Below are 19,959 nucleotides of genomic sequence, written 5' to 3'. Positions count from 1 at the left end.
TTAGCTATTCTAAGTTTTGATGTAACTCTATAAATTTGCAGTTTTGAAATTCAAATAAGTATAACTTTCCCAATTAATTACTAAACTACAACAGTGGTATCAGAGCCCTATTTCTTACGGGATCTGTGAGAATTCTTTCTGAGTGACTTGTGAGTTTTTTTTCTGAGTATTTATCTAAAATTCTACTGCTGTAAGGAATTTTTTTTAATGGAAGGAGAGAGTTCTTTCTCAGTGGTGGCTCCACCAATGTTTGATGGAGAAGACTACCAGGTGTGGGCAGTAAGAATGGAAGCTTTTTTGGAAGCGTGTGATTTGTGGAATGCTATAGAGGAGGATTATGAGGTACCTCCTTTACCAGGAAATCCAACAGTGGCTCAGATCAAAACACACAAGGAGAAAAAGACTAAAAAATCCAAAGTGAAGAATTGTCTTTTTGCTGCAGTTTCTCTTAACATCTTCAGTAAGGTCATATCACTTGGTTCAGCTAAAGCCGTCTGGGATTTTCTGAAGAAAGAATATAAAGGAGATGAAAGAATCAGAGGAATGAAGGTACTGAATCTGGTTATGAAATTTGAAATGCAGCAAACGAAGGAGTCAGAAACGGTCAAAGTGCATGTAGAGAGGCTGTCTGGCATTGCAAATAAGGTAAGGATACTTGGAGATGAATTTATGGACAATAGAATTGTTCAAAAAATACTTGTATCCTTACCTGGAAGATATGAGGCAACTATTGCTTCTTTGGAAAATACTAAAGATCTGTCAAAGATCAGTTTGGCAGAATTAGTAAGTGCGTTGCAGGCACAGGAACAAAGAAGAATGATGAGACAAGAAGGAACCACGGAGGGAGCTTTGCAAGCCAAATGGCAGCAGAATTCTGGAAATAAAAACCAAAAGTGGAGAGGAAAGAAAGGAGCAACAGGCAATTCAGAAAATACTGCCACTGAAAGTAACTCCAACACTAGCAGCAAAGGAGGAAAATTCCCTCCTTGTCAGCATTGTGGCAGAAAAAACCATCCTCCTTACAAGTGTTGGAGAAAGCTTGACATGAGATGTAGAAAGTGTAAGAAGCTTGGGCATGCAGAGATAATTTGCAAAGAGAAAGAAACACAGCAGCAAGGTGAAGCTCAAGTTGCAACTCAACAAGAGCCAGAACAACTCTTTGTTGCTTCATGTTTTGCGTCAAAGACATCAAGCAAAAATTGGCTTGTTGATAGTGGTTGTACAAACCATATGACCAATTGTGAGGAGCTGTTCAGAGAGCTTGACAAATCTGTAAGTTCAAGGGTCAAAATTGGAAATGGAGATTACATCGCAGTAGAAGGAGAAGGGACGGTAGCCATTGAAAGCCCTACTGGTATTAAAATAATTTCAGAAGTTCTGTATGTTCTTGAAATTGACCAAAATTTGCTAAGTGTAGGACAGTTGCTGGAGAAAGAATTCAAGCTTGTGTTTGAAAATAAAATGTGTCTGATCTCTGATACTAGAGGTCAAGAATTGTTCAGAATTAAGATGCGGCAAAGAAGTTTTTCTCTGAATCCTTTGGAGGAGGAGCAAATGGGTTTTCCATGTCAATTTACTTCCGTAGACACTTGGCACAAACGGATGGGGCATTTTCATCATCAAGCTTTGCTGTTCATGCAAAGAAATGATCTTGCAAGAGGTCTACCGAACCTAGAGGAGCATCTCACAAGTTGCAAAGCTTGTATGCTTGGGAAACAAATTAGATTTCCATTCAGAACATCTATATGGAGAGCTACAGAGAAATTGCAGCTAATTCATACTGATCTATATGGTCCGCAGTCAACTCCTTCACTAAATGGCAACAGGTATTACATAGTCTTTATTGATGATTTAACAAGAATGTGCTGGATATACTTTATGAAATTTAAATCGGAGGTTGCTAAAATTTTCATAAAGTGTAAAAATTGGATTGAAAACCAAAGTGGCTGCAGAATTCAGGTCATTAGATCAGATAATGACACTGAATATACGTCGGAGAAATTCAATTTATTTTGTGAAGAAGCTGGAATTAAGCACCAACTCACTGTCCCCTATTCTCCACAGCAAAATGGGGTCAGTGAAAGAAAAAACAGAACCATTATGGAGATGACCAAGTGCTTGTTGCATGAGAAAAATCTTCCAAAAAAATTTTGGGTAGAGGCGGCAAATACTGCTGTTTTCTTGCTGAATAGACTGCCTACAAGAGCAGTGGGAAAGAAAAGTCCATATGAAGCTTGGCGTGGAGTCAAACCTGATTTAACCAAACTTAAAATTTTTGGTTGTCTCTGTTTTTCACATGTTGCATAGGTAAAAGGAGACAAACTTGATGAGAAGGCTGAAGAAGGAGTTTTTGTTGGTTACAGTTCGGTGTCTAAAGCCTATAGAATTTTTCTTCCTCGGACAGAAAAAATTATAACCAGTAGAGATGTTCAATTCCTTGAAAGTGAACAATGGGACTGGAATGAGGAGTCTCAAATAAAAAAACAGATTGTGTCCTTTGTTCCTGATGAGGAAGCAAAAATTGACAAAAATTGGGTGAAAACAATGGAGGAGCTAGCTATGATAGAAAAAAATCAAACATGGGAGCTAGTAGAAAGACCTCAAGATATAAAAGTAATTGGGGTGAAATGGGTTTTCAGGACAAAGCTAAATCCTGATGGCTCATTGAACAAGCATAAAGCAAGGCTAGTGGTGAAGGGCTATGCACAAATTTGGAGAGTAGATTTTTCTGAAACTTTTGCTCTCGTAGCAAGGCTGGACACAATCAGAATACTGTTTGCGTTGGCAGCACAACAACGTTGGAAGCTTTTTCAGCTTGATGTGAAATCGGCTTTTTTGAATGGTACTTTGCAAGAAGAAATTTTTGTTGAGCAGCCCGAAGGTTTTACTGTGCCCAGACATGAAAAAAATGTCTGCTTGTTAAAAAAGGCTCTTTATGGGCTAAAACAAGCTCCACGAGCTTGGTACAACATAATAGATTATTATTTGCTGAAATTAGGCTTTGAAAAAAGTTTAAGTGAATCAACTTTGTATGTTAAAAAGGTTAATTCTGAAATTGTAATCATCTCTCTCTATGTAGACGATTTGCTTGTTACAGGTAATAATGTTGCAAAGATTGAAGAATTCAAGCAAGAGATGATGAAAGTTTTTGACATGACAGACCTTGGTGAAATGAATTATTTTCTCGGAATGGAAATAAAGCAAGTTCAGAATGAAATTTTTATATGTCAAAAGAAGTACTTGAAGGAAATTCTGAAGAGATTCAGAATGGGTGAATGCAAAAGCGTGAATACTCCAATGAATCAAAAAGAGAAGTTGCAGAAAGAAGATGGAGCTGAACGTGCTGATGAAGGAGTGTATAGAAGTCTGATTGAATGTTTAATGTATCTTACAGCAACAAGACCTGACATTTTATATCCTGTAAGTGTCCTATCCAGGTTTCTGAATTGTGCCAGCAAAATACACATGATGGCAACTAAACGTGTGCTTAGATATCTCAAAGGAACTCAAGACTATGGCGTTAAATTCAACAAAAGTCAGAATTTCAAGCTTTATGGATATTCTGACAGTGATTGGGCAGGGTCCTTTGATGATATGAAAAGCACTTCTAGTTATTGTTTTACTTTTGGGTCAGGGTACTTTTCTTGGTGTTCCAAGGAACAGGAGATTGTGGCACAATCAACTGCAGAAGCTGAGTTCGTAGCAGCAACAGCTGCCGCTAATCAAGCACTATGGCTTAGGAAGATTATGGTGGATTTGCAGTTGAAGGAAAATGACAGCACTGTGATATTTGTAGATAATCAAGCTGCCATAGCTATATCTCAAAATCCAGTGTTCCATGAAAGAACTAAGCATTTTAATGTTAAGTTTTATTACTTGAGAGAAGTCCAAAACAGTGCTGAAGTGAAGTTAGTATACTGCAACACAGAAAATCAGATCGCAGACATATTTACAAAATCACTTCATGTTAGCAGATTTGAATTTCTCAGAGAGAAGCTGGGAGTATGCAGCTCCTGATCCAGGAGGAGAATGTTAGCAAGTGAATCAGGACTTGTTCCATGCAGTCCTGATCTTTAGGATTGTCCTATTTTTTAACTGATTTTCAGCAAGATTTTTTGTTTTATTATTAAGCAAGTAGTGGCAGTAGTGGTCACTAGTTTTTAGCTATTCTAAATTTTATTGTAACTTTATAAATTTACAGTTTTGAAATTCAAATAAATAACAATAGTTTCCGCCATATCTAAAAGAATAGAGGGTTGGAGCAAATGTGCAGACTTGTTCCATTTCCAACCTGAATGCTACTCATAATAGTCTTCCATTTTCTCCTCAAGCATGGATTCTGGAATGTTCGAGGTCACTACTGCCTGTTTCGTATAGTCTTCCATTTCCAACCTGAATCCTTCTCATAATAGTCTTCCATTCCCACTATAGATGTGTTATTTGATAATTGATGTATTATATAATATCTCATATATAGCCCTATATAATTTGAATTTCTTTTGTTTGTAGAGGTGGAGGTGACGCATCATTATCATGATGAATATTTATTTCAATATTGCTCAAGTAATCATGACTAAGCATTTCCAATCATGCTTTAATATTTAAAAATTTTATTACATCACACACTTAATTTCTCACAACATCTAAACCCCACAAAAATTAATAGCTTTATAATGCATTTTCTATTTTCTTCAAACCGGCAGACATTTAATAATATAGTTGGAACTGAGAATGACAAGATATTACACTGCTATAAGATTTGACAACAATTAATTTCTCTTGGCTATGCACAAATTACTGTAAATTTCTTAAATGATCAATAATTTCATCATTAATATTTTAAATAGTCAATAAAGCGATTGATATATTTTTTTTTTTGAATTATAAATAATAAGACCTGTATTTTTATATATAATAGAGTACATACGTAGGATACACTAAATAATTTTCATGCTATGGCAAATTACTAAACTTGTGAGCAATGTCCTCCAAGCACTGGCAAAGCTCTTTAGGTTTTGAAAGCATGACCATATGTCCACATTCCTTAATCACCTTCACTTCTTTAGGTGGATTTCTCTTGATCATGTCTTCCTGAAATTCCTCCATCATCACTTCATCATCCTCGCAAACTACAAAAACCCGATTCACAGACCCGAATTTCATTTCAGTCAGCAGAGAATCATCGGCAAAGTCTTCCAAGAATAACCCTGTTGGTCTTATCAACATCTTTGCCAGTTCAAGATCCTGCACACACAAAGAGGCTAACTTGAAAATGCTTTAAGATAATTGGTAATCTTTATACTCATAATATTTAGTCGTCTGTAAACTGTAAGGTCTTGAGTTGGAGTTTCAGAACATATAATTAATTACCTCTGGTTTACAGTGTTTGTACAACTTAGCTTTCATGTATTGTGGACCAAAGATTGCTGAAGTTGGAGGCTTTTCCAGACCTTTAGCAAATGTAAAATGGCAATCCATCAATGACTCTGCTGAAGTCCTTTTGAAGTACTGCAACAAAATTAAACCAGAAGAAGAAGAAGAAGAAGAAGAAAGGAGTTAATTCCAAGAACATATACAGATGATTGAGGACTGTGTTTAATTAATTTACTTGTTGTATGAGAGATCCGGGAGGAGACTTGAGATGGGGCATATAAGCCGAGACAAATACAGCAACCAAAATTTTCTCGGGAAAGTTCTCCATGGCTAGGGAAATACAGAGCCCACCATAGCTATGACCAACCAAAATCACTTTCTCATCTTGAGGGAGAGAATCCATGAACTCCATTAGTGGGTGCACGTAATCCGCAACACAAGAAATCTCATCGAGCTGCCTCTTATGAACCCCAGAAGCACCGAGGTCCAAGGCAGTGACCTGGTGACCAGCAAGTTTAAGCATGTTCACAAGTTTGAACCAGCACCAAGCTCCGTGGCAAGCTCCATGGACCAAAACAAAGTGTTTCCCACTCTCCATGTTGGAATTTCTATCATAGGCTGAAGAGGTTATTGCTTTTTTATCAATTTAAGAGAGGTGAGGGAGGGGATGGTTTCACATGTTGATATAAAAATGGGACATGGGAGAATTTGCTGAGGCCATGCTTAATGTGAGACTGTCGGTTTCATGGTTGTTGTTGGTTTTCTTACAGGTAAACATCCCATCCAAATTGTCTAGAACGAGAAAAACGCTGCTGCGCTGCTGTTAGGCTTTTTCAAATATAATCAGTGGGCGAGATAGAATATCACATATTTATTATCTAGTAAAAGTAAGAATCATTTTGAATTTTAACACTAAATATAAAATATTTTTTAAATTTAAAAAAATTATTATTTTTTATTCTGCAAGCCTTCAAATCTAAATATAAATTTTAAATATCGAATAATTTAAAAAAATAGTATTATTATGTTCAATTGTTGATTCAAAATTTAAACAAAATTGCACACAAAATTAAAAAAAATTAAAACCATAAATTCAAAGTTAAAACAAAGAACACATTGTTAGGTCTTTATGGTCCAATTAATCTATAAATAAATTTTAATATATATATATATATATATAATTTCAATAATAAAATAAATAACTTGATATATACTTTATTAATTTTTTTACATTATACATTTAAAACACACTTAAAATTAACCGGTTATAATCAATCCGCTATCATTTATATCCCACAACTAAACTAAACCGCAATTTGCTGTTTAAATTATTTGATGGAAAATTATGACAAATTGAATTCCGTAGTAAAATACTAACTGTTTTATAACAACAAATCTAAATTAAATTGTGTGAAATTTTATTCCACAATTTATAAAATTACAGTGATTTCATTCAAGCAATTCATGCTGACAAATATACTAAACAGCAGGATTTTGTAATCTTCCCTCATATCAATTAGGGTAAACGATTCCAATGTGCATGAGAATGTAGTCCAGTGTGGCAATCCGAATTATTTTGAAGCCAAAGCCACAGATTACTATTCATGACCAGACACTGTGGATCAAGGACCACATAATCATTTCAATATAGTACAAATTATGACAATTATGGCATTCTATTCATAGACCGAAAGTGGTATCACCATCATGTGGAGGAGAAAAGCAACCAAGGGACCATGGAAAAGTTGCGAAACCCGAATATTTACAATGGTAACTAACTGAACTTGCACTTAGCAATCACTTTTTCAGTGAATCAATCACTATCCCGTAGCTTTGTTCTTCACAATGCGATGAATTTACAGGTTTCAACACATCATGAACAGAGTAAACACCCCCTTCTGAACCTGCAACTTGACGAATATACTTTCAGGGGCCGACTACTACAATCAGCTGAGCATAGTTGGATGCCCTGTCTGTAGCATCCTCTTGATCATGTCCATCCCAAACGCAGAATCCGATGAACTGAGTAATGGCAGTATAATGTTAACTCAGCAGTCTAATCATGTGCTTCAGAGAAATTTCCTAACAGAAAGTAGAGACACAGCAGTTTCTCATTAACAGAACAAGGACATCAAGAGCAGTCAGTTATAACCTAGAATGCTGAATGTAATTAGCATAAAGACAACCTCAGCTTATTAGATGCCACAGGCTTCAATCATCTCTCATACGAATCCCCTTGCTAAGGGACAACTCAATGGGTTTAAATGGTTTTGGTTAGCAGCAGGTGGAGAATGGAAGAATAGACTATTAAGAGAAGGAGATGAAAAACGAAGGAGCAGTAGGGTTTGACTGAACCTTCGAACTATGCGATACATACTGATCCCAAAATCAATAGTATCTACAAATGACAGCTCTGGAGCTTCCTATCACTTTTTATGTGCACTTTACAAATTCCATATTTCTCATCCTCAAGTAAACTAGTAGCTCTCGTTATTCAATTGACTGAAAAAAGTTTCATTCACAAAAGTATATTGACTTCATTATGCCTCCCCTTCCATGATGTACTACCACCAATAACTATCCATCCCACGCACAAGATTGCACCTCAATAACCCTCCCTCCCCTTAAGCACTGACCGTTAATGCAAAGGAAATATATAAACCATATTGCAGTTCCAAGGAATAAGCAAAGATATTAGATACATTACTATAGTAGTTGGTCTAATACAAGTTTGTTAACAAATGAAAGAATATTTAGCAGAATTGCATCAGCAATCATAGTATCAACTTCCATTCTTGAATTAATAGAAATAAATTTTTTCAACAATAGCTATTGTTTACTCTGCCTTCAAATTTCAATTTCCTTTCTTCAATTGTGAACAATTTTGACGGCTAAATATGTTTTACTTCCTAAATACACAGTTTAAACTATATGTTGTTTCTTATATTCAAAATTTACAAAATAAGTAAATGGTCATATCAAAATTTCACAAACTTATAAGCAACTGTATAAGCACAACATTGCCAACATACTAACAAAAGACCTCCAGAACAAAACGACTGTTACTTTACAAGAGATCGAGAATATTAAAATAGTTCAAAGAATAAAACAAGACAAAGGCTGAAACCATCTTTCAACTCCTGACTTCTACATAAAAAATCACTTGGCACCCCCACCTTTAGTGATATCTCATTTGAAACCTGAACTTTATAAATATATAACTATTTAACCCTTGCCATTGGTCAACATGTGAACATTACTTGCACCACTTTGATTATTCATTAAAATTTTTATACAGTTGAGGTATAATAGTTTTCACTTTTACAAGGTCAAAGGTTCAATAGTAAATCTTTTATAAAGTTCAGGAATCATATGAGAGGCAACAAAAAGTGAGAATGACTTTTCGTGCAAAGTCAAGCTCCAAAAGATGCTTGTGGCAAAAAAAATAAATAAATAAAACAAAGCTTCACCAACACAACATGCATAATAGGTAAAATAATATAACCAACATCAAAATGCATCACACGGAGAGGAAAAATTGAAGAAGAACTGACCTTGGTATGGTAATTTCATAAGGAAAATAGATGACACCCTCAGATATGGAGGGGACGTGATCTTTTTTCTCATTCACAAATTTTATTATTTGGAACAAAACCTCATGAAGAGATGCTTCAAGTGATGCTCTACGAACACTCCTCTCCTCGTATGCACTCTCTGCAGCATGAGCAAAAAATAAATATATAAAACAAAGAAAAAGGAAGCAACTTTTCCTGTAACATGGTTAACCGTTCTAGGCATATGAGTGATCCTACCTCCAGGGTCAGCCACCATTTTAGAATGATGAGACTTTCCAGAGTGTGGTTTTGGGTGTTGAGTCACATTCAAATTGACATACCACTGTTCCCAATATAGTCGTTCAATTTTGTTAGTGAACCACGATGGCTGCTTGCTTTTCACTTCATAAAAGGACAAACATATCTGCATCATAACTCAGAAGTAAACAAACAATATAAAGATCGCAAAAAGACACAACATTGCTATTGTACCTAAAAGAGATGAAATGATGGTCTATAAAACAAGATAGAACTTTGATCATTATCAACCATAGTGGTTCACAAGATGAGGCGTACCAAAAACAAAACATGCATTATGCAGAAACGCTAAAATGTTGGTGCCACCAGGACGCTTAAAAGATCCTTAATGATGAGAAAAGGGATTAAATGCTTGCATCCTTGCCAAATAGCAATGCAGAATAACTCAACTTAACTACATGTTATCCCAATCTAGTTGAACTTTGGCTATTGGACTCTTTTCCACATACAGCATATGACACCAAATATTTTATACCTGGCTACGTAGGAAGCATAACATACAGGACTGAAGCACTTCCATTCACCATCAATCACCCGCCATGGAAATAACAAGGATATATAGAAACTTAAGATACTAATAACCTAAATGTTTGTATTAACTTAGAAGTATTTGGCACACAGACCTGGCTTTTCTTATTTGGGTGTTTCTCAACCCAACTTACAAACTGCTCAATCTTCTCATCTATTTTCTTTTCAACTTCGAAATCCCCACATTGCACCTATGCAGTAAGAGAATAATTAGGGCAGTGACAAAGGACAAACACAAAAATGTTGCCAACAAGAAATATACCAACATATAATTTATTACTAGTTAGATTAATCTCAAATAACTATGTTATACATGTAAAGGACATATATACCCGGGCCAGGGGAGGGGAGAGGGGTATCAACAGTTTCATCTTCTAATCTACATTATCCATGTCCAGCACTTTCTCATTACTAACTTTATGTTTAATAAATATTATCATGATAGAAAAAGAAAAAACTTCTAGCTGAGTAATATCTATCAAATAATATGAGGATTTCTAGAATCACTTACATATGTAATTTCAAAGAGCTCCAAATCTATGTCTTTAGGCCGGACAAGACCCAAAGCCCGATGAAAGACAATTGTATGTAATATGCCTGCAACCCATTTCACCTCATCAATTTGGAAACAAGACACACAAAGACTTAAAAGGCAAAAGCAAAACCGAGAGGGAGATAAGAGTTTTCGAATATGAATTACAAAGAACTATGACATGACAAAACGGCAACAATCATAAAACACAATTCTCCAACAGCCAAAGCCAAAATCAATTCAAGCAGCTTTTTTTTTTTTCCACTGCCCAGTTACGCAACCTCGTTAAATTTAGTAAAATTTGAAGATAAAAAAGAGTTTGAGCATGTGCATCTATGAACATCTTCAAGCCAAACTCAACAAACAAAAAGAGGGGGAAAAAACCTAGTAAAAAAAAAAACGACAGCTTTCCACTTCAAATTCCTAATTCAAACGCCCAATTTTAACAGGGCTTTTACTTACAGCGTAGAACTTCCCGTATCTCAAAGTGCTCCACCTCCTGCTCGCATTAAATTACAATTCTCAATCAAATATCTAATTTTGAGCGGGAATTAAAAAAAGAAAACGATTTGATAGTTCGATTTTGATGTACCAGTTCTTTGAGTTGGCAGACTTCGCAGTTCATGATGATCGTTGCTGAGAAAATTGAGCAAAGACTGATATAGATTAATCTAAAATTGAAATTGGAAAGCTTGGAGATTTTTTGAAGTGGATTGATGAAAGGTGGGCAACGAACGATTGGTGAAGCAAGGTAAAGTCGTCGGTGGAGTTTGGCGTAGGGCAGTGATCTACTCCTTGTCGAACTACTGACCTAAAAATGGTAAATAGTAAATACAGAAACTGTACTTTAAAGTTGAGCTTTTTTATTTTTATTTTTTAAATAATTTAAACAGACGATAAAATATTCAAATTTCATTTTATGTTCATATCAACGAATTATTCTAACTATTGCAAATTAAAAAAATTATGTTAAATAAAAATTAAGAGTTTTAAATGATAAAATAAAGTTTGAATATCTTATTATCTCAGTAAATTGGGTTGTTTTTACAAGTGATGCTCTTAGCTTTGAGACCCTTAAGCATTTATTTATTTATTGACAAAAAGTCCAAAAACATATGGATTTTTCATCAAAATTTAAGTAGTTCAATTTCATATTTATATTTAAATTAGCCTTTAATCTTCTCAATTAAATTTAAATCGATCTATCTTCATAAAAAATACATTTTAATATAAATATTAATTTATTTCATTATTAAATATTAAATATTATTTATTATTAGTTTTTTTCTAAATTCAATGCAAGGTCCAATTACATCCTTGTAAGAGTAGCTGTCTGCATCCCTTAATAATTAATCTAAATGTCAAGGTGAGTGGTATAATCCAAATTCAGATAAATTTTCATTTGGTGAGTGGACATCATCTACCACAATATTGGAATCTATTTCAATATTAACCTAATTCTATTAATTTGAACTAGCCACAAAAAGATGTATTCAAAACTCAAAAGTCTAAATGATAAATAGCCTTCTATGAACATTCCTTTCATAATTTCTAGCAAAGAGTCCTAAAAGAAGACTTGTACTCTTGATTATAAAGGGATGAATCGACATTGCACTTCAAGCGCCCTCTTGTTGGTTTGTGCCACCTTACATTTTGTATGCCATGATTTCCTTCATCTGCTTGAGGTGTGGATTCATTAACATGGCACCAATTATTTAGAATTTTGATAACATATAGTAATATTTTGCATGGTACTACTCTTATGTTACTACTCTTATTGTGCTATGTAAAAAGATTTTTTTGACTTTACAATTTCCAAATAAAAGACACAAGTTTTTTCAATTTGTTCTCCATTAGTCATAAAAAATAATAGATGGTGCAAGAAGGTTGATAAAAAAAGTAACCGATAGATCATATAGATATCAATTTTTAGTCAACAATCCTAAGCTGGAAACAGTGTAAAAGAATATGCATATCACCCTTTAATATTACTAGATTCACAGAAAGAATAAGATCAAGACATGTGGGATATGAGTATGATCAAAAGTAGATGGCATTGAATAAGCTTAGTATATAGGGTGAGTAATTGTTCTGAGCAATAAGTGTTTAAAGTTATCCTAAAATGAAAATAAAAGTTGATATCGAAAACAAAATGTAAGTTGGATTTCTAATAGAGTTAAAATTTTTATTTTCTCCCTATATATATAAGGTAAAATTGAGTAGTTCGTACTATAGTAGATATTTTTCCATAACCCATTATATGTAAGCAATTGAATCCTTTAATATTTAGTTGGTTAAGACTAATTTTTATTTTTTAATACATGTTAATTTAGAATAATAGGGACATGTGCATCTAAAATTTTGTATGGTCTAACTTAGTGTTAATAGATTGAACAATGAGGTATCTTTTATTTGACTTTACTTAATTCTTTAACTTGATTTTTCTAAATGTCATAATATGGAATGAGGATAATCGGTTGATACTTATTAATATTACTTTTATCATGTGCAGAATAATCATAACTTAGTAAGTAAAATGTATGGCAAATCTTTAGAGAAACTCAGATTTGTAAATTTTTTTATAAAATTTTAAATCAACATTTAAAAAATTATTATTATTCGCAATAAATTATGCATGACAACATGAGTTGGATGTATATCATTCAGATTTTGTGAAATGCTAAATGCTTATCGTCGTATTAAGATAACTACTTAGTGCTACTACTATTTGATATGAGATTTTTTTTTTTGTAATATTATGATATTTTATATTTTTTAAAATTTTTTATTTAATATTTTGGGTGTTAAACATAATTTAAAATGGTCCTAATTTATTAAATTTGTTCTGAATTTAGAGTTCATATAATTTAAATTAATAAAATATTTATTATTTTTAATCAAATCAAAAAATAAAAATTTAAAGGAAAAACTATATTCAATCCAATTCAATTACTCCTATCTTAATAAACTAATTTTTTAATAAAAATATTAATTTCTCTAATTGTTATATTTCAAAAATTATTTATTATTTTAATCAAGATAAAATTTTAAAAATAATATTTCAACAACAAAACAGAAACGATATTCAATCAAATTCAGTTAACCCAAACAATATAGTTTAAATGATTAAATGTTTTTTCATCAACAAAGCTTTTATATATATATATATATATATATATATATACATATATATGTATATGCTAATAATAAAATAAATCTCAATTTAATTTTTTTATAATTAAACTTATATAATTTTACTCGACGGTCAAATAAATCTTTACTTAATATAATATAATATTATTTATTTAATAAATAAAATATTATTTCTATATAATAAAATTTTATTTTTGCAATTTAAAAAATTATTTACTAGTTTTATATTAATCAAAATATTAAATTTTTTATACTTCAAATTTAAAAGTAACATTTTATTATTAAAAAATAATATTATATTATATCATAATTTATTCAGCTTTTCTGCCTCCACTAATTTTTAATTAGGGTTTGTTTAATTTAACCTAGAATTAATAGGTGATTTTAATTAATATTCACTTATTTTCATAATTTTTATTCATTTTATTTTTCACAAATATTAAAAAATATAATTTTTTTATTAATTTTTTAATTATACTTATTTTAAATATATTAAATTTTATTAAATATTAAAAAATATATTGAAAAATTTTTTAAAAATAAAATAAAATAAAATAGAATTATAATAATAAATTTATATGTTATTATAATTTTAAAAAAATTACAATAATTTTGATACAATAAAAAAGTTAAATGGATAAAATTATATAGAACGGATAAAATATATTCTAGACATTTAGTAAATTATGTCTAACCCTTAATTTTGGGATGTAAAATGAGTTATATTTTAATTTATTATAGTAATAAATTAAATATTAATTTATTATGTAATATATATAACAATTAAAAAAATAAATATAACTTTATCATATATATACATAACTTTAAAATATAATAATAAATATATAAATTAAAAAAATATTATAACTATTTTAATTATTATTTATAGTAATTTTAATTTATTTTTTATTTCTTACAATTTAAAAAATTTATTAATAAAAATTTAATTTATAAAATTATAATTTTATTTCAAAAAAATTTATAAAATTATAATTAATAAATTTTTGAAAAATAATATAGTGAAAATAAAAAATAAAAGCTAAACCTTTCTGATTGTTAAATTGATTCAAAATACAGATCATGGACCTTGTACTAGCTGTCTATGGATTTAAATTTTTTTAACAAACATCAACTGTTTAACTAATAGGCTAAACCAAACACCCCCGTTAATAGTAAATTCACTCAATATAGAAGGCAAGTAAAAACCCAAGCGTCTCCCGCCTCTGCGCGAAGCCATACCTTTCTTCCTCGTCCCTGAATAAGGCTCAAGGTCAAGCCTAGGGTTTTTCAATTCAAATATCTAATTTTACTTCTTATCTTTTCTGATTTCCCTTGTTAATTTCACCTTACATTTCAATTTTCAAAGGAAGATCATTATTCAAGCTCCAATTTCAATTCCGATGACACTAGTTCTATGGCTTTTACTGGTTAATTTCGCTGATTCTGTGCTTATGCAATCTATGCTCATTCACAATTCATAGCTGTCTTCTAAATTTTTTTTGCCTATTGTAATTTAACTGCTTAAAACTAATGGTTTAAGTTGTTTGTGAGTTGATTAGTGAGCTGGACTGATTTATGCTTCATTTGGACTAATGTGGTAATTTGTTACTGTTGAAGACTAATTTCTCCCTTGTGTGGCTTACTTCTTTGCCTGTTTGTTCTTTACTGTGAACGTTTATGGTTCTGATCATCATTACCTGGTTGACTGACTGTTGTTTAAATGAATATACAGAGAGAAGGAAATGAGTGTGTAATTTACTAAGAAATCTCTGTTATAGTGTCTGTTATAACCAAACTTGATTAGTTTAATGATTTTATTTTTCTGATGCTATAGTAGCATGCTGAAAATTGTGTTCAATATCTCTAGATTGCCTTCAGTAGTCAGAAAATTGATGAGATTTATGTGCTGGCTTGAGTGTAGGGACATAAGTTTACATCAACAACCAAAGGCATTGACACCAGTCAACTTTCCTTAGTGTTGTCGATTGTGGAAAGGATTAATGTGCCCCTTATATGAGCCATAGGCAATCCCCTTCCTTATGCTAACTTTTGGGATAAGTTAAGTCTTACCCAAATTTTGGGCCTCTCATAAATATGTCATGCACCAGTAAAAATTATGGGCGTGAGGGGTGTGTGGAATCCCACATCGGTTGTGAAAAGGAGTAATGTGCCCCTTATATGAGCCCTACTCCTTGAGCTAGCTTTTGGGGTGAGTTAGGTCTGACCCAAATTTAACACTTAGCATAAGCTTTCTAGTAGAAGCTTTCTAGTAGGACAATGTAATAATATTATAAATGACAATGATAATCTTCTTATTGACTAAAGGGGCCCTCTTCAGATTCTTGTGACTTTTCATTTGATATAGCCACCAGCTATAACATGAATGTATTATGCACGATGCACACAGCTCACTTACAATGAGGCATTGGCTTGAGTAATTTTATTTATTAAGAAGTTTTTCCCCCTTTCATTCAATAACTAGTTTTTGGATGCTCCCATACAATCAGAGGTGTGATTAGTTATATTGATGATTTTGGATGAGTAGATGGTTAATTTATGGACATAGGGTCATTCTTTGTTGCCCATGGTGAGGGTAAAATGACAATGTTGTCACACTTATATCATAAGAATGATATTTTTATCGGCAGACTGATTCTTTTAATAATCTTTATTATATATTTCTTGGTCTCTTTCTAAAATATATATAATTGATAATCATGCAGTTGGTGCATTTTGTAATTCATTATAAGCATTCCCTCTTTTACATTCAAATATAGAGACGATTTGTGGTGAATGATTCTCTGCTCAGTTTGTTTTGGCTAGAGAGGAACATCTCACTAACTGGATTTCGTTTCTGCCTGATAATAGAAAATAGATACTCTGCAACCTGGGCTGTACACCACAGATTCAATACCTGTTTCAGCATATGCTAACTAAGCATTGTGCTTTTCTTTTCTTTGTTCATTTCCCCCTGGCAAGGACTGCAAACAATCCAGAAACCAAATGATAGGAAAGATAAAAGGATTTCCAAATTGTGCATGTTAATTGATTTCTGCTTAGATTGCTGGACTAAAGTAGGCAAGGTAAACTACAAAAAGTCAAATTTGCATGATTTATATGCGATATGATTAAGATTGATGGATGGAGATACCTCAACACCTTTACTATGAGCCATTCATTAGGTGATGAACTATTTGAGTAAACTAGTCATGTAAATGACAAGAAAAGAAAATCAATTTCAATATTTTTATAACCCATGAGGGTTATGATTGTTTGATGTGTGGAACACCTCATCTCTATCCATCCATCACTCTGCCATTTGTCAGTTAGGATTAACATAAGAACTGATAGTAGTGATAGGATCTTACCTATTTTTTTAAAAACAAGAAGAAATTGTTCAGAATAAAGTGATGGAGAAGCCATGTGACACAGTCCCAAATCAATAACTTGGCATAAAAGGATTCTTCAAGCTGGATCCAATTTTCATGTTGGGGAAAAGTCCTTGTTGATTGATCGTTTAGTAGTTAAAATTCTTGTTACATGCAGGTTGGATATTGGAAATTTAAGCTCATGTGATAATTTTGTTGCAACGATGTTGAATTTTTTTTTTTTTTTTTTTTTTTTTTATATATATATTTGTTTCCGACTCAGCTTATGCTGCTGCAGCCATAGTAATTCTTAAGCAATTGATGGTGTGCACCGCTTTATTTCATCTTAATTCTTTGTGAACTTAAATGATAATAATGATGCTGGCAATATTGCAGATACATAGAAGTGAAATTCAAAGGTTTTATGGTTCTCAAATGTGGAAGTTGTTCAAGCCCATTTAATCATGGGCACAAAGTTAAAGATTGGGAAATGGGATAGGAAGAGAAAAATTAACATTGTTGGCGAGAAGATTTCTTCAAAGTCGACACTATTTAGCAATTAGTAATTTCATTTGGGAATGAGAATTGAAATCGAAAGAATTACAAGGTTCATTTTAAGATCCAATTTGATCTCATGGTTATTTATTTAATTGCAAAGCTATTAGTCCTCCGTGGGATTGTCTTCCTATCTCATCAACAATCAATGTGGGCTCCATGTGTCATTGTTTTTCCAAGTTTACCATCAGTAGTCAGGTTTGTTTTATTATAAATTTGAAGTTTACTGTGCTGATATGCCATTTGCATCTTCACCAAATATCTCGTAAGGCTTGTCATGTTTATCCTCATGTTCATGTCATGGTAGGTATGATAGAAATGAAAGTGACTTGCACTTACTTTTAGGTACCAACGAAGAGACCCTTGCTTTTATTCAATTTCTAATATGGTTATATGATCTTAGATATTTGTTTACATATAGATTAAAATTTCTGTTGTATGTCCCAGTTCTTAGTTTACTTTTTGATGCTCTTATTTAGAAAGTGATTTCAGTTCTGTCTCATTGTGCAGGTGCAGAAACACCTGTTAGTTCCTAATTCACTTATGGATTGTTTTATATACGTTCTATTTAAATCGTCATCAAACCATAAATTTGAGTAATTTGGCTATTGTTGTTTTGTTATTAAAAAAAGAATCAAACGCAGGCCATTACAATCTGTTATGATCTAATCTCTTTGATATGGGCTTTTCTACACGCAAGTTGTAGAGCATAATTTTCTGAGAAATTCCATATTTGATGCCACCACATAAATTATGTGATTGACATGGACCAAGAGAAACTTAGGTGTGGATCCTTCTGTCTTTTCCGAAAGGGCTGGAATTTTAAGATGCATCATATTGGGCCTCATTTTTAATTTGTTGGTGAATCATATTGTTTTGTTTTATTTTGAGAACTGATAAAAATAGCTTGACGTGAACGTAGAATCCCTAGATGATCATTGATCTTTTCCACTTCTTCCTCCTTTTCTGGACAGATCAGTATGGCTATCCTTGAGGTACGATCTTATTCTTCTATTTTATTTCTCTTCTTTTGGGTATTCTCAATTTTCAGCAATTTTTTGTTCTTTAGCTACCAGAAATTTCAGAACACAAGAAACATTTTGTTCTCACGTTTTGGATTTTAGGGCTTCCAATGAGATGCTTGTTTGGCTGTATTTGGGATGTACACATCCACTCTACACTTGACATCGTGATATGACATCATGCTGCCTAAATAATTGGAGTAGCATTCTAGTTAAGATACCAGTAAAATTCTCATGAGATAAACTCGAAATATATTTTATATTTCTTTTAAGATAATGTATATAAAAATAATCTAGTTTAGACAGAATGTTCAATGATGGTCTCCATGAGTTTCCCAGATTTCTTGGTTCCTGATAGGATATCTGACATAATTTCCAAAGCATTCTTTTATTCTAGACTATAGTCATTCAGCCCAAACACATTGTACCCACTTTCTAATTCAATAGTTTCACTGCTTTTAAAACATAGATTTGGTTAATAGTAAATCACATTCGATTTTGCAATTTCCCATAATGTTTGGGATCTTCAATGTAGATCACTGTCTCACTACAATGGTTTAATCACATGGAAACTGAACTTTGAATCTTATTTAAATGTAACACATAAATGGGTTGCTTTTTATTACTGAAGCCCTGCATCAAAATGCAAACTTCCATAGAGAACCAAATCTAGTCTTGGTAACAGAAACTTTGGATTAGCATGGGAGTGTTGTTGACATGTCAGTAAGAAATTCTCTGTGCCAACAAGCTTCATTATTTATTATCACTAGACCTTTTGTAAGTTCAACTTGCTCCAATAAGAAACAACCCACATGCCAACTTTGTCCAGAGAGATAATCTGTGTACTACTGCAGGAAGGATCTTGTCCATCTTAACTTTTGTCAGTTTGAACCCTTCATTGGAATTCCCATTGTGCGTGACCTGTCCTTTTGTATTGCTCAAGGTGGGGACCCTTTTGCTAGGGAATGTAGTGTATATCATAAGAACCATCCATTTTTCTCCTTTCAAATAGAGTACCCTCACTGTTTTTACACCCACTTCTTCAATTGAAAATGAATGCTGTGGTTGCAAAATACAAATGATAATGTCCTGTACATGAAACCTATATGGATTTTGAAAACGAGATCCGAGGATCCATAGACCCAGAGAGAGAATATGTACATAAAAAACACAAACAACTGAAGCCTCCTGGATGTTGTATTATTATTACCTTATTGGAAATTTGAATATGAACAAGAGGGACATGCTAGCTTCTTGGATTTGAATTATTGATTTGGACAAATCATGGTCTACAGCATATGGAGGGAGTGGGACTAGTAATAAGGTTTCATAGTGCAACCCACTGATAATGCTTGGGGTCCACACTTATTGTCCTATAATATTTTAAATAATAAATTACTGAAAATTCCTTGATTTTTGGTTTAATATATATCAACACTTAAAATTAGTTACCATATTTGAAATTCCAATGTAAAAATCATCAAGACTTGATCTAACATTAATATTAGGAAGAGTGATTAAAACTAACTTATTAGTTTTATATGAGAAAAATTATT

At 32.4% G+C, this 19,959-nt stretch overlaps 2 protein-coding genes and 1 long non-coding RNA gene across 4 annotated transcripts; 1 reads left to right on the top strand and 2 right to left on the bottom strand.

The window, feature by feature from the left end:
- Positions 1-4,846: 4,846 nt before the first annotated feature.
- Positions 4,847-6,213, bottom strand: LOC110629705 (methylesterase 10). The gene is made up of 3 exons (XM_021776794.2): positions 5,609-6,213; positions 5,371-5,508; positions 4,847-5,244 (listed from the first exon to the last, which is right to left on the bottom strand). The coding sequence occupies exons 1-3, from the start codon at positions 5,969-5,971 to the stop codon at positions 4,954-4,956; spliced, it is 792 nt and encodes a 263-aa protein (XP_021632486.1). The 5' UTR covers positions 5,972-6,213; the 3' UTR covers positions 4,847-4,953.
- Positions 6,214-6,770: 557 nt separating this feature from the next.
- On the bottom strand, positions 6,771-11,130 carry LOC110630333 (autophagy-related protein 101). 2 transcript variants are annotated; one of them, XM_021777776.2, is made up of 7 exons: positions 10,898-11,130; positions 10,768-10,804; positions 10,285-10,370; positions 9,869-9,964; positions 9,186-9,351; positions 8,928-9,087; positions 6,771-7,395 (listed from the first exon to the last, which is right to left on the bottom strand). In XM_021777776.2, exons 1-7 carry the CDS (start codon positions 10,928-10,930, stop codon positions 7,320-7,322), a joined length of 654 nt encoding a protein of 217 aa, XP_021633468.1. In that variant the 5' UTR covers positions 10,931-11,130; the 3' UTR covers positions 6,771-7,319. The 2 variants fall into 2 exon arrangements, with proteins under 2 accessions (XP_021633468.1, XP_021633469.1); XM_021777777.2 differs by having other exon boundaries at positions 6,771-7,455; positions 10,898-11,129.
- Positions 11,131-15,717: 4,587 nt separating this feature from the next.
- LOC110629598 lies at positions 15,718-19,959 on the top strand. The gene is made up of 3 exons (XR_002490244.2): positions 15,718-17,579; positions 17,689-17,726; positions 17,892-19,959. It is a non-coding gene; the product is annotated as an uncharacterized LOC110629598 (long non-coding RNA).

Source organism: Manihot esculenta, chromosome 13, assembly GCF_001659605.2.
Source record: "Manihot esculenta cultivar AM560-2 chromosome 13, M.esculenta_v8, whole genome shotgun sequence".
Taxonomy (NCBI): Eukaryota; Viridiplantae; Streptophyta; class Magnoliopsida; order Malpighiales; family Euphorbiaceae; genus Manihot; species Manihot esculenta.
This window is presented reverse-complemented; position numbering and strand designations above follow the sequence as displayed.

Bases quoted from the DNA above. Each gene is read 5' to 3' on its own strand.
- LOC110629705 (XM_021776794.2), bottom strand. From the start codon at position 5,971: ATGGAGAGTGGGAAACACTTTGTTTTGGTCCATGGAGCTTGCCACGGA. The intron at 5,509-5,608 runs GTAAATTAATTA...ATTTTGTTGCAG, and splicing joins CCGGATCTCTCATACAACAA to TACTTCAAAAGGACTTCAGC. The intron at 5,245-5,370 runs GTAATTAATTAT...TTGTGTGTGCAG, and splicing joins ACAAACACTGTAAACCAGAG to GATCTTGAACTGGCAAAGAT.
- LOC110630333 (XM_021777776.2), bottom strand. From the start codon at position 10,930: ATGAACTGCGAAGTCTGCCAACTCAAAGAACTG. The intron at 10,805-10,897 runs GTACATCAAAAT...TAATGCGAGCAG, and splicing joins TCTGCCAACTCAAAGAACTG to GAGGTGGAGCACTTTGAGAT. The intron at 7,396-8,927 runs GTCAGTTCTTCT...GCCATTACTCAG, and splicing joins TATGAAATTACCATACCAAG to TTCATCGGATTCTGCGTTTG.